Below are 14,871 nucleotides of genomic sequence, written 5' to 3' on the forward strand. Positions count from 1 at the left end.
AGAGTATGGTCGATTCTAAAGACCGATACTCCACCGAGATGGTAAATTTTGCCCAATCGGCGATTCTCTAAAACTGTGAGGTGGAAGCTCTGTCCAAATCAATCCATCCACGCCAACCAGCTTGTTCTAAGGTCAAGTAGAGGTGCTGCTCAGGTTAGTTCAGAACAGTTGAAGTTTTGAAGCTCGATACTCCACAAGAAGCCCAAAAGAATCGTCCAAGAAGCTACAAAAGGTTCTGCTCGAGTTGAATTCTGTCCAGAGCCGTATCAGGGGAGGTTATGTCCAAGTCAAGATCAGTCCAGTCCAGTCCATTCAAGTCGTCTATTGGGTTTTGGCTAAGTCTTCTCCGATCAACCACCTGCCTCTCGCCTAGAACACTGTGAGATGGTTTGTTTGAATTCCACTTGGAATTTAGGATAGATCGAGTCTGCGTATAATTTAGAATGATCACGTTACTGGGTGATATTGTCCTTAGGGTTATTTTATTTATGGAATCGGACTCAGTTTAGCAAGGGCTAAGCTGAGATGAAATGGAAATAAGACTGAGTTAATAACCTGGCTAGGACAAGGGCTAGGATGCATCATGTTTTCTATTATTGTGTGTTGATATGGTTGAGTGCAGGTACCCGTTATCTTTAAAGATAGTTTCATAGCAGGAAGCTAACTATCTGGGTAACGGTTTGAATAAGTAGATTTCTTGTTAGACTAGTTAAATGCGTGCTCGTTTAATTAATCTTGTTGATTGAGGTTAGTCAGCTCTTGGTAAGGGAGTGACTAACTGATTGAGTTGCTAGAAGTAGGTTATTTGGTTATGTGTTAGAATCCTAGTGAGTCAGTCATGAGTACGTGTATGGCCAGAGAATCCTACTTGGATTCTAGAGCCAAGTATTCTCCTTAGGAATTGAGATTAGTAGAGTGTTAGGTAACTCGCAAGTGTGTGAGATAGAGTTGGGAACCTCGTGGTGGTTCTACTCATGGCAGGTCATTGCTTCCTCAAATTGGTACCACTAAGCCGGTCGTGGTCCGGAAAGTGGTGGGCTCGGTTTAGCTTGGTTGATCACCAATGCCGAGTGTCACACTTGAATGTGACAGCCCCCGGCGAGTCCGATAGAGGACCGGGGCACGGCGATTCCGATTGAGGGCCGTGTCCGGGTGATTCCCAAGCGCCTACGCCTGTGTGGTGTAATAGTGAAGGGATTGCCTGTCCCTTGTGTGGAGTAAGAATGATTTTGTCGGGCCCAATTAGAATGTCGTGTAGAGTAGAGGGTTGTGAAACCCTAGAGTGAGTGGTAACACCGAAGTACAGTGTTAAGAGCAAAATTCGAGTCATAGTTAATTAGTGTCTTGTTATTGTGAATGGTATGATTAAATTAAAGATTGGTTGTTGCCTTGTTTTCATGCTGATTCCCGTTACTTGAAGTTAGATTCATGGCAAGAGGCCTTGTCTAACTTAGTAACGGTCTGACTAGATATTATTTGAGGTTATTGATTTGTGATCGATTGCTTAGCCCTAGCTTTGATTGCATGCTAAGCCTAGATTGATTGTTATTTTGGGTTGTCCGGGTTAGAGTCTAGGTTGCGGGTAGAGGCCGCCAGCTTACTGAGTGACGTTAGGTTACTCATCCTTTTTGCAAGTAGTCCTAGGTAAGGATGATCGGATAGCTTGGTGCTGGACGTTAGGACCGCTGGTGTAGATTTTCATGCCTTTTGTAAACGGTATTTTGATATTTGTTGTATTGACTCGGTTTGGCATTAGGCCGGGCGCTAGTCTCGAATTATTTCAATGTATGGATATTTCTTGAATCAATAAAGAATTTGTTTTACATGCGCTTCATGAGTACTCTGATATTTGACTAGTTTGGTCTATTACAACGTTAGGTCGAGGTACGGGTTGAAAAGCCTTAGGCCTTGATCTAATGGAAAACGCTAACTCTTGGTACGGGTTGCAAAGCCTTATGCCTTGACGCAGCGGGACGAGTTAGTGGATGAACTGGTCTAGGTCACGGAGTAAAGTTTGAGACTCTGACCGGATTGTCCCTAGTCCGTCACATAGCGCTTTTGGACCATGGTGTTGGGTTGGACGGTCAGTTATGTTCTTGTTTGATTGTTGGCTGGCCGGTTGGCCTTTCATCTCCAACCCTTGGTGTGGGTCGTCCGTCGGTCATGTTCTTGTTTGATTGTTGGCCGGTGGGTCGACCTATGCTTAGGCTGGTTCGGGGTGTTACAGAGGGCTCTACAAAGAGCTAACCATGTACCCTTGCAAAACCATGGAGGATGTGCTATCCCGAGCGTGGGCACAGGTGAAGTGGGAAGAGGACGTCGCTAGCCGCCCCAAGGCTAAACCCAAACAGGATCAGAGGTCCACCCGATCAGACCGGGGAGACCGAGAAGAAAGATCCTCCCAAAAGGGATACAAGGACTCCGGAAGCAGGAACCGGGGCAGGTTCCAATATCGGCCATTAGAAAAAGAAGAGGGGATGTCTGTGTCTACCAATCTCTCAATATTCACACCAGAGCTGGTCAATACGCTGAGGCAGATGGGCCAACAGGTCAAGTGGCCCACAAAGATGAAAGCACCTGACTCATTCCGGAACCCGTGACTTTGGTGCGACTTCCATCGTGATCACGGGCACAAAACTGAAGACTGCATCACCCTGAAGATCGAGGTCAACGAACTGCTCCAAAAGGGGCATCTCCGAGAATCCCTTTCAAAGAAAGCCACGGCTCATCTTAGCAAAAAAGCATCAGGGAAATCCAAAGGAGACGCACCAAGCTCACCACCTCGCCAGGACCGGGTGATTCATGTCATCTCAGGAGGCTCTGAAGTAACTGGCGTGAGTCATGCAGCTGCGAAGAAGAGCACCCGTAATCCTAAACACGGCCTAGAGACTGCTCAACCTAAATGCCTACTTCTAAGTACCGACGAGATAAGCTTCACAGCCAACGAGCAAGAAAAGATATTAGCTCCCCACCATGACGCTCTAGTTGTCTCTCTCACCATAGCGTACTGTTTGGTGAAAAGAATACTAGTAGACAACGGGTCCTCCAGCAATATCATCTTCCTGACGGCGCAAAGTAACTCCACTCATCGCAAAGTAACTCCACTCATCAGGTTCAGCGGCGAGGTCAAGCAAACCGCTGGGGAGGTTGTTCTGCCAGTATATGCTGAAGGGATCAACCTATCTACCAAATTCCTGGTCGTGGACTGCCAATCGGCATACAACATGATCTTAGGTCAACCCTGGATTCACGACATGGGAGCAGTCCTTTCAACCCTCCATCAAATAGTGAAGTTCCCTACACCCTGGGGCATCAGAGCAATCCGAGGAGACCAGGAGAATTCTAGGTCCTACTACCAGACCACCTTAAAAGGGAAGACCAAGGTCTTATAGCAATTACAGAGGAGACCTCAGATCCCGCGGAATCGGGAATCAGGGGTCAACAATAGGAAGAACCCTCTGCATAGTCCGGACCTTATATCCAAAAAGCTTCCAGAGAGCTTACGTCGACCGCTTCCCATGGTCTCCCCTAAGAACCTGCAAGGCTGCACCTGCTCGCAAAATCTGGTCCCCACAGGACCCTCGTCCTCCGCCTCACATAAATAAGATAGCCAGAAGCTTCAACAGTTATCAACCGGCGATCTCACAGATAAACGAGTGGGCACGAACACCTCGACAAAACCCCCTCGTAAGAGAGCTCCCAGCAGGCACCAGACAGAGATAGGAGACCTCCGAACACATTTGCTCCAGTAGATGAATGCGACCACATGCTTCATGGAAGCGCTGAAAACCTCCATCGATAGGAGACAGTGGCCCCCAAATGTCAACAACACAGAGATCTGCAAGGGCTGGGGCATGAAACAACTCCCAAACGAGGTCCCTAGATTCAAAAAGATGCAAAACCCTACAGAGGATGAAGGAACCCTCCAGCAAAGACATTCGTCTCAAAAGCAAGTCGAACCCCACGGGTCACGCAGCAATAAAAGGTAAAACATGGCCTAACCACCGGGGTATCTCGCAAGCTGATATCTTGTACGGTCTCCGGACCATGATTTCTATATAATTATTATATCTTTTTATTTAAGCATTATGTTTTTCTACTCATGTGTACGCTGAAAGTCTACGGACATAGCCTATATAATAAAATAGTTCCGACTATAAGAGAGAGTACGAATACCATAATACTTAAAGGGGCAAACGAGCTGGATCAGGTCAGAGAGACCTCCGATCCTGGCCAACCCTCAATGATAAGTGGCACGACCACACGAAAACAAACGGGTATGAGACATAAGGTAGGAATGGGTCTACGCAAGCCAGAGTATGCCGTCAATACTACTTAAAACCCATGTATAGCCTCAGGCATATCAGGGTCCCAAACTAAAATACCAAAAAAGTGAAAGGTACCTGTATTAAAACGCTATGTGCTAATTAATACAGGGGACACGAGGTATAATTGCCACTGAGCAAGTGCAAAAGTCCGGGAGCACCTTAATATATCATGTTTCTCCAGACGAGGAAAACAGCGTAAGTCTGGCACTTGGGTTTTCACCCACACCAGCACCCTCTAAGACTGATAGTGGCTTTCTGCAGAAAGCAGAGTGCAGCACGGGAACTCGATAGTGACCAGCCACGAGCGGTAGAAAGCGATACCCAACAGGTACCGAGAGTGACCACACCTAGGGTGGCAGAATCCGGTCCCTTTAAAATTTAATTCCAGGTTCTGAGAAAGAACTTCGGGCTCAGATAGGCCTTAGGGCCAAGAACCTACGGGTTCCTTAAAAGGACCTCAGGGTCCAAAGACCATGAGTCTAAAACAATACCTCAAGGTCAGGAACCTATTGGTTCTCTTTATAACTTAATTCCGGATTCTGAGAATTCCGGGCTCAGATAGGCTTTAAAGGTCAGGAACCTACGGGTTCCCTAAAAATAACCTCAGGGTCCAAGGACTATGAGTCCAATTCAAGACCTCAGGGTCCAGAATCTACAGATTCTTAAAAAAGGACCTCCGGGTCCTAAGCGATCCCAGGGGCCTCGAAAGAGATTCAACCCTATGAGACCTATGAGGTCCGATCGTCGTAAAATCCAGAGGTTCTAAGGAATCTAGACTTTCAGGATCCCTGAATCCATATCTAAAAAGCCTAGAAAGGCTCAAGGTTACCAAACGATTGGATATACGCTTGACTCTCCAGCTCTTCGAAGACGATCCAAGATCCTAAGATCATCAGACGACCTGCATTTTTTTTCCAAACGAAGAGACGTGCAAACAGAAGCAGAAGATCTCAAAAGGAGAAAAATGCGAGTCCAAAAAGAAAACACTTCAAAAGACCACAGCAGGGCCATTGTTCAGAACGATAAGATAAAAAGGCACGAAAGCCCGATCCAAAAGTTCTAAAACCCCCATCGGAGATAAATACAAAAAGATATCCCTTCACGGTGTTAAAATCGCAACTAGCAGAAATAGGGATCAGTTGATAGGAGGATCATCGGCAGAAGGTTCTGAAGTCCCCCTTCATCTCATCACTACTAGGAACCTAAGACTTATACTCGAAGGAAGGAGGTGGAAGTCCAAGGAACTCGGCTTCACTGATCTTCACCACCTTATATTGCTCAAAGGCAGTTATCAGATCTCAACGGTCGGTCTGATCATCAAGCCACTCCCGCATCAGTTCCCAACGAACTACAACCTTAGCATCATTCACGGCCATTATCTTCTCAGCATCAAATACTTCAGCGGCATTCTTAAGTTCGCATATCTTCTCCTCCTTATCCTCTAGCCGTCACCGCAAGGAAACATCATCCGCTTCCAGACGTTACCTTTCCTCATCCAAATCCTGCACTCTGAGCTTCCAAGCCTCAATTTTCTCATCCTTGGCCAAGATAGCATCATTCTCTTCACGAAGCCGGATGGCCAACGCATCCCTTTCAGCCTTAGTAGCGCTTCTGTTTTTCATCCTCCCCTTAAGGTGGAACAATTGAGACGCCACCTGCACCAACAAAACTCAGCTCTGAGCTCAAAAAGAAAGGAGTCACGAGAGCAATAGGAAGATTATTACCTGGAAAACATCACCCTGAAGGGAACAGACTACCTTGGAGGTATCCTCATCTAATGACGGATGTGTGGGAGTCATAGGGAACACCTCCGAGTTCAAACTAGCCAGAGACTTAGAGCAGCTACGAGAGGCTGAAAGGGAAGGCTTGAAAACAGAGGCTCTAGACCTCTTCTTAGAAGACAAAGGAGCCATAATAGGAGCTGCTTGGCACTTACCACTTCAGGTAAACTGAATATTACTGCCTCCAGCAGGAACTACCCGATGAATCACAGCCTTCCTCGCAGCCATCACCTCGAGAGCTTTCTTATACTCCTCCAACGCCTCCGCATCCCTAGGGTCCGATATCACGCCTGAGGTACAAGAATCATTCAACAAACAACAAGAAGGAAACATGGAAGTTACAGATATGAAGCTTACCCCTGATACTACACCGATCTAATGCCTCTTCACTCACAAGAAACGAAATCTCACGGTGATCAACAGGAAGCCCCAGCAACTTCTCAATTACGTGCCTCCCTGAAGAGAAATCCGCGCGAGAAATATCTATGGAAGGAAAAATGAAGAACGTTAATATCATAAAAGTCGACAAGAAATGCGATACTCTTCGCGACTCACCAGTCGTGCGCCAAGTTGAAGAAAATCCTGGAAGAGGCATAAAAGCAAACTTCGATACCCAGTTCCCTTCAAAAACCGGATGATGCTTTTTCTCCGACCTCGATAGCTCCTGAACTGGGAGCATCCGGTCGCGAGGATGCAAATGATAGCTATGTTCTCCACCATTTAGAGAAGAAACAAAGTAACAGTACAGAACCTCAGCGACCCCAATAGGTAAACCTTCGAGGTCACCAAGGTTTTGCATACCTATCAAAATCCTCCTGGTGGGAGGATTCAGCTGTCCCGGAGAGATATTCACCGCTCTCGAAACTTTGGCAATCAAAGAAGGAACTTGATCCCTGAAACCTGATTCAAAAAAGCCTTCATAGACCGGGACTTCACCTGCCTTGAAATCCGAAACCGTGTCGAAAGGACCGGGAATTCGGATAACAAGATTCTCGGAGAGAAGGAACTTCTGTCTCCAAAACGCAACCTCCTCTACTCCTATCTCCGATACGGGACCCACCGGCGAAGATCCACCTTCTTCCGGAAGCGGCGAGGTCTCCCCATGGCTGCGTTCTTGATCTCTTATATTTCGGCGGACAGGCCCAGAGAAGATCCCGAGGAGTTCATCCTTTCGCAAACTTCGTCTCCAATCTTGCGTCGAGAGCGAACCATGACGCCAATCGATGATGAGCCGGAGGCAAAATCAGGCTCGCTTTTCATCTTAAGAGATCCAGAGTAAAGAGACAAGAGAATGGAGAGCTGTCAAAGAGACTAAAAATCTAGGTTTACTGCACGAAGAGCTTTGAAAAGGAAACTCAAGAGTCCAAATAAAAAAGGAAAAAGCCTTAGGATCGACACGTGTCAGAAGAGTGTGATCGCGCGGGAAAACAATCTCAGGATTCAATCAGGGATCTTTTCTTGAAGACCTGAGGGAACGACGAGGGGTCAGTTTAATGAGATCCTAGGACTCTTCTCTGGATGGTTTTGGATAGATCCTTGCATAAACGAATCAAAGACTCAAGTTTATCAAGGTTGTGGATCGAATGGTGACACAAGAGGCTGCGGAGAGGCTTCTTGATACTCCTAGGCTTAGATCGGATATGACACACCTTTCTAAAGCCCTTGGGCGTTGGATATTACACACCAACAGACTGGATATTACACACCAGACACTCTCTTAACTCGTGAAAGCAAGGGAGAAGAAAACACAAAGGTTTTAAGTGAAAGAAACTTGATAGCTGCTAGGGTTGCCGTCACACACATATATATAGTGAAAGGCTTGGAACAGGCTCCAAGCATTTTGAAAATAAAGGAACAGGCTCCTTTAATTAATGTAGAAACAAAGACATAACTTAGATATAGTTTTCGAAAATAAAAGACATAAGTACTTAGAAATAAAAGATAACACAGGGTTCTTCATGTGGTTTGGTCCAATAGTATCAACTAGGTGATGTGATAGCAAGACTATGGCCTCGTTAAAAAACTATCATTGCAAAACCCAATGGGACAAAAAAAATGATAGGAAAAGAGCACACATAGCTTGCTAGCCTAGATGATACTCAGCTTGATGGTAAGATGGCTTGAATGGTGATAAGTGTATCTTGAAGTATCAAGGTTCCTCCAAGACATTCTTCTTGCTCCAAAGAATTCCTGATTAGTCCTCCAATAGCTTCTTTGAGTTTCCTGGCTCTGGCTCGAGTTATGGGACCTTTGGAAATGGTTAAGACATCATCTTCTTCAACTGGTTCCTTTCTAAGCTCTCCATCTCTATCTCCATCAACTGGCTGCTCCATGATCACATCATCCCCTCCCTTTTGAAAAGGATTTGACCTCAAATCAGGTTCATCTGCAATAAAAGGGATCAAGATAGTAACATTGAAGCTATTACTCACATCATACTTACCTTGGAGATCAATCTTGTAGGCATTGTTGCTGATCTTCTTTGTGATCTCAAAAGGTCCATCAATTATCGACATAAGCTTTGACTTCTTCTCATTAGGAAACCTCTCTTTTCTCAAATGAACACCAGACTTTGTCACCCTCCTTAAACACCATCTCACACCTTCCTTTGTTGGCATGCTTGACATACTGCTTAGTTTTCTCTTCAATGTTGAGCCTAGCTTGCTCGTGGAGTTGTTTCACCATCTCTGCCTTCTTTTTGCCATCCAAACTGACCCTTTCACACTCAGGTAAAGGAATTAAATCCAAAGGAGAGGTGGGATTGAACCCATAAACAATTTCAAAAAGTGAAAACTTAGAAGCAGAATGCACAGCATGATTATATGCAAATTCACAATGTGGCAGATAGTCTTCCCAAGATTTCAGATTCTTTTAGATGAATGCACGCAAGAGAGTTCCTAGAGTTCTATTAACTACTTCAGTCTGTCCATCAGTTTGTGGATAACAAGTAGTGGAGAACAACAACTTAGTGCCTAATTTAGACAAAAGAGTTTTCCAAAAATAACTAAGAAACTTAGTATCTCTATCAGAAACTATGGTCCTAGGCATGCCATGTAAACGCACAATCTCTTTAAAGAACATATTAGCTACATGTAATGCATCATCAGTTTTGTGACATGCTATAAAATGTGCCACTTTTGAGAACCTGTCAACAACAACAAAGATAGAATCCTTTCTAGTCCTAGTTCTAGGCAATCCAACAATGAAATCCATAGATATGTCATTCCAAGGATGATAAGGGATAGGGAGAGGAGTATACAAACCGTGAGACTGAACCTTAGACTTAGCTTGCTTGCAAGTTGCACATCTCTCACATAGTTTCTCCACATCTCTTTTCATCCGAGGCCAAAAGAAATGATCCTGCAAAGTTTTAAGAGTTTTTGCAATACCAAAGTGACCCATGAGACTTCCTCCATGCGATTCCCTAACAAACAAATCTATCAAAGAGCAATTAGGCACACAGTCTATTATCATAAAAGAGAAATCCATCATGTCTAAAGTAATGTCCCCAGCAAATTTCTCACAAGAGTTATAAGCTTCTTTAAAATCTGGATCAGATTCATACATACCTTTAATCTGCTCAAAACCCAACAACTTGACATCAAGAGTGTTTAAGAGAACACACCTTCGAGATAGTGCATCAGCAACTATATTTTCTTTACCTTGTTTGTACTTGATGACATAAGAAAATGTTTATATGAATTCCACCCATCTTGCGTGTCTCTTGCTGAGCTTGTTTTGTCCTTTCAAGTACTTGAGGGACTCATGATCAGTGTGTATCACATACTCCTTGGGCCACAAGTAGTGCTGCCAAGTCTGCAAAGCTCTCACCAAGGCATACAACTCCTTATCATAAGTTGCATAGTTGAGAGTGGCGCCTCCAAGCTTCTCACTAAAGTAAGATATGGGTCTCTTTTCCTGCATCAAAACATCACCCACTCCAATACCAGAAGCATCACATTCAATCTCAAAGGTTTTATTAAAATCTGGAAGTATAAGAAGAGGGGCATGAGTAAGCTTCTCTTTAAGGCATTGGAAGGCAGTCTCTTGTGCTTCTCCCCACCTTAATCCGACTTCTTTCTTTATCACCTCAGTCAAGGGAGCTGCTATAGTGCTAAAGTCTTTAACAAACCGCCTGTAGAAACCAGCAAGCCCATGGAAGCTCCTTACTTCACTTACGGTCTTAGGAATTGGCCATTATTGAATTGCTCTCACCTTCTCCTGATCCACCTTTACTCCATCTGCACTCACAACAAAGCCTAGGAAGACCAAATTATCCGTACAAAAAGTGCATTTCTTAAGGTTAGCAAACAATTTTTCTTTTCTTAACACATCAAGAACAGACCTAAGATGATCTATATGCTCTTCTAGGCTCTTACTGTAAACAAGGATATCATCAAAATATACTACCACAAACAAGCCTATGAAAGATCTAAGCACATGGTTCATCAATCTCATAAAAGTGCTAGGAGCATTGGTTAATCCAAAGGGCATGACTAACCACTCATACAGCCCATGCTTAGTCTTAAATGCTGTTTTCCACTCATCTCCCTCTTTCATTCTTATTTGATGATACCCACTCTTCAAATATATCTTAGAAAAGATACTAGAGCCATGTAATTCATCAAGCATATCATCTAATCTAGGAATAGGGTGGCGATACTTCACTGTTATATTGTTGATTGCCCTACAATCAACACACATGCGCCAGCTCCCATCTTTTTTAGGTACAAGGAGCACAGGTACAGCACATGGGCTCATACTCTCACGGATATGGCCTTTCTCCATCAGTTCCTCAACCTGTCTTTGTAGCTCCTTGGTTTCCACATGATTAGTTCTGTATGCTGGTCTGTTGGGAAGAGTAGCTCCTGGTACGAAGTCAATCTGATGCTCAATCCCACGGATAGGTGGCAAGCCAATGGGATTATCTTCTGGAAATACATCCTGATATTCCTGTAAAAGAGCTGTCATCTCACTCGGATATACCGGTGTACAATTCGCTAGAGACAAAAGAGATTCTTTAAAAACAACTAAGAGAACTGATTGATGAGAGTAAAGAGATCTTTTGATTTCACTAGTTTTGGCATAGAAGTTTTTTTGCTTATCTGGTTTGAGATCAATCTCTTTCTTTTTCTGAAGTTGAAGCTGATATATGCACATCTTTAAGAGTCAGAGGCACCAAGATAGTTCACTTGCCGTTGAACTCAAAAGAATGTTTGTTGGTGAAGCCATCGTGAACGACACGCCTATCAAACTGCCAAGGCCTTCCAAGCAATATGTGGCTGGCTTCCATGGGTATAACATCACAGAGAATGTCATCTTCATATCTCCCAATGGACAAGGATAGAGAAACCTGAGTAGATACCCTCATCTCGCCTTCTTCATTAAGCCTTTGCAGTCGATAAGGCCTAGGATGTTTATGAGTTTTCAAGCCAAGCTTCTTCACCATTGTCTCGCTAGCAACATTGACAAAACTTCCACCATCAATGATCAGACTGCAGATCTTTCCTTGCACCATACAACGTGTGTAGAACAAGTTCTCTCTTTGTTTTTACTCCTCGGTTTTGTTTTGCAAGTTGAGAGTCCTTCTCGCAACCAAAAGTATACCACGAACGGGTTCTTCCTCACACTCTGCCTCTGATAGTTCTTGATCAGTCTCTGGTTTCTCATCTTCAGATTCAAACTCTCCATTCTCCAAAATAATCATAACTCTCTTGTTGGTACACTCATTAGCATAGTGCCCACGCCCTTGACACTTAAAACACTTAACATCTCTTTCACGCGAGCTTGTAGTCTCCACTTTATCCTTATCTTTGCTGTAGATGCTATTAGTCTTAGGCTCTTCCTTTGGCTGTGGCTTGCTCTCCTTCTGATAGCTTGGTTTATCTTCTTTAGAAGTCTGATACCTACTAGAACCATAACTGCTACGCACATGACTTCTTCTTTTAACTTGTTGCTCCACCAAGATAGCTTTGTGTAACATCTCCTCTATCTCCAAGTAATGTTGCATCTCCACTCTATCTTGTATCTCACGGTTAAGTACACCAAGAAACCGTGCCATAGTAGCTTCACTGTCCTCAGATACATTAGCTCTCAACATAAGCAACTCCATCTCTTGATAGTACTCCTCTATAGTCTGTGAGCCTTGTGTAAGCAGCCTCAGCCTTTGATGAAGATCACGATGATAATGGCTTGGAACAAACCTCTAGCGCATCAAAGCTTTCATCTCAGCCCAAGTCTCAATAGGAAACTCCCCATTGCGCCTCCTGTTTGTAACCAACTGATCCCACCAGCTCAAAGCATAATCATTGAATTCAGTAGCAGCAACTTGAATCTTCTTAATCTCTGAATAATGCTGACAGTTGAAGACGAGTTCTATCTTCTTTTCCCATTCAAGATATGCATCTGGATCAGCTTTGCCATGGAAAGGAGGGATCTTAAGCTTAAGTCCCGTTAACTCATTGCGTTTGTGTCTACGGCCTTCCTGATCATGTCGAGACCTTCTGCTGCTATGCCTTGAGCCGGAGCTATGGCTACTTCTCTCGTAGAAGTTATCAGTTTCTTCTAATCCAGCATGCTCACGCTGGCCATGTCTGTGACACCCCCGATCGTAGATGACCGGAAATGACACGGTCGATGTTCCTCTATGGTCGATCCGAGGATCTCAGAATACTTCTGATCACCTTAGACCAACAACCAAAGAACACCAACGCTCGTATTGAATATCACTCCAGGCTTTTAAACCCGAAAAAGCAATATCCGGTAGTTAGTTCATCCGGACAAGGAGTAATATCATATGGAACCCGTACTTTGAAAACATTCTTTATATATCATTCAAAAGCATCTTACAAAATTTGTTATAAATTAACGTCGAGGTTTTCGGTCAATAAATCTTATAAATAAGAAATATCAAAATGCCTTTGCAAGGATAATAAAACTACCGCTGGCTAATGATGTTCCTTCCCGTCCTAGAGTAAGGTCTTCCACCTATTGGTTACATGCATCACAAATGAGTCATGAGTAACTAGTTTACTCAGTGAGCCTAGTCCCGCATCCCAAAATATATTAAGAGAAAATTACTAGAATGTTACACATTTTATGGTTTATTACTAGAATGTTGTACATCTTTGTTTTATTACTAGAATGTTTTCTCTTTCCTAGTAATTTACAATAAGGGGCTTTTGTTATGTTTTATTTTCTGAAACTAATTTTAAAGATCAAAGCCACATCAGTTATTAAAAATCCACATCACATCAGTTATTTTCTGAAACCAAACCGTCTCTATCACTATCACTATCATACATACGGTTTTGTCAAAAAAAAAAAAAAAAGAACACGAAGAACTGTGTTGTGTCGAAGAAGGAACCGCAAACCGAAATCCTCTCACCCTTCGAAACCCTCGTCGACATTGTTCTTTACTTCTTCGAACTCTCTCTAACTCTCTGTCGTTGAACTCTCTATAACTCTCTGTCGTTGAACTCTGTCTCGTCGGAGTTTTTAGAAACCGTCGTCTGTACGAAATCGCCTTCACCGCATTCTCATCAACGAGTTCATCTTTTCCGGTAAGATGTCGCGACGTTATATATTGTATTTTGGTTGAGTTTGTGGGTCAGTTATATATTGAGGCTGTGATATGGGTGTGTCGAGGTTTTTGTTGCGACTGAGTTAGGGTTATGTTGACTGTGCTATGGGTTTGTCGAGGATTTTGTTGTGTCTGAGTTAGGGTTATGTTGCGGCTGAGATATGTGATTGTCTAGGCTTTTGTTGTGTCTGAATTAGGGCTTTTTGTTGTGGCTGAGTTATGGTTATGTTATAACTGAGTAATTATTATGTTATGGCTGAGTTATGGTTATGTTATAACTGAGTAATTATTATGTTATGGCTGAGTTATATATATGACCTAATATATTTTAATATTATGATATGGCTGTGTTATTTTTATGTTGTGGCTGATTTATTGTTGTGTTATATGATCAGATGGATGTTAGTCAAGTCGAACCACGTGATTACCCTCCAAGACTTTACCCTTCTAACCTAGAAGGTAAAGATATCAATCATAATTTCCGTGCAGGACATTTCCCCCACATTAAAGAAACAATAGGACTCGATGTGTGGGAAGAACTGGTGAACTCTCCCATTGGAGTAGTTGCTAGGCTACTTTCACGCGAAAGCATTTGGTCTGGTAGGACCGTACACTATCTGCTATGTAGACAGCTGCGAGTGCATAAAAAGGAGATATGGTCTGTTGTGGTTGATGATGTTATCAGGTTTAGCTTGCTCGAGTTTGGTGAGATCACTGGGTTAAACACAGGTCCATTGCCAACAGAAAGTTTTGAACCTGATCAATACAAAGAGTTTTGGGAGGAGTTGAAGGTGCCGCTTGGGATGGGACCCAAGTATGATGAGCTGAAGGCAGCATTAGAGTTCTGTCCTGGTTGGAGTTTTGAAAAGCGTAAGTGGTTGGGGATGTTATTTCTTCAAGCCATGGGACTGTACTGTTTGCATCACAATTCAAGGATACCCTTTCAAAGTGCAATAAGGGTATTCGACGATGAAGCCATGAGGTCGTATCCATGGGGTCGGACTGCATACGAAGTTCTTGTTGACTCTCTGAAAACACTGTCTCCAGATGGAAAGTCATACACAGTAAGCGGCATGAAGGACGTTTTATTGGTTTGGGCGTATGAGTCCATCGTCTGTTTCGGTGAGAAGTTTGGGAGAGTGGTCAACAATGAAGACGTTCCTCTTTTGCGATGGGGTGG

The 14,871-nt window shown here is 43.6% G+C and overlaps 2 protein-coding genes across 2 annotated transcripts; one reads left to right on the plus strand and one right to left on the minus strand.

The window, feature by feature from the left end:
- The first annotated feature begins 2,267 nt into the window (after positions 1-2,267).
- Positions 2,268-3,392, plus strand: LOC106417043. Its single transcript, XM_013857908.2, has 2 exons — positions 2,268-2,549; positions 2,661-3,392. The coding sequence occupies exons 1-2, from the start codon at positions 2,268-2,270 to the stop codon at positions 3,390-3,392; spliced, it is 1,014 nt and encodes a 337-aa protein (XP_013713362.2).
- An 8,268-nt stretch (positions 3,393-11,660) lies between these two features.
- Positions 11,661-12,221, minus strand: LOC125607580. Its single transcript, XM_048777278.1, has one exon. It carries the CDS (start codon positions 12,219-12,221, stop codon positions 11,661-11,663), a length of 561 nt encoding a protein of 186 aa, XP_048633235.1.
- Positions 12,222-14,871: the final 2,650 nt, after the last annotated feature.

The sequence above is a fragment of the Brassica napus genome, chromosome A1 (genome assembly GCF_020379485.1).
Source record: "Brassica napus cultivar Da-Ae chromosome A1, Da-Ae, whole genome shotgun sequence".
In the NCBI taxonomy this organism is placed as follows: domain Eukaryota; kingdom Viridiplantae; phylum Streptophyta; class Magnoliopsida; order Brassicales; family Brassicaceae; genus Brassica; species Brassica napus.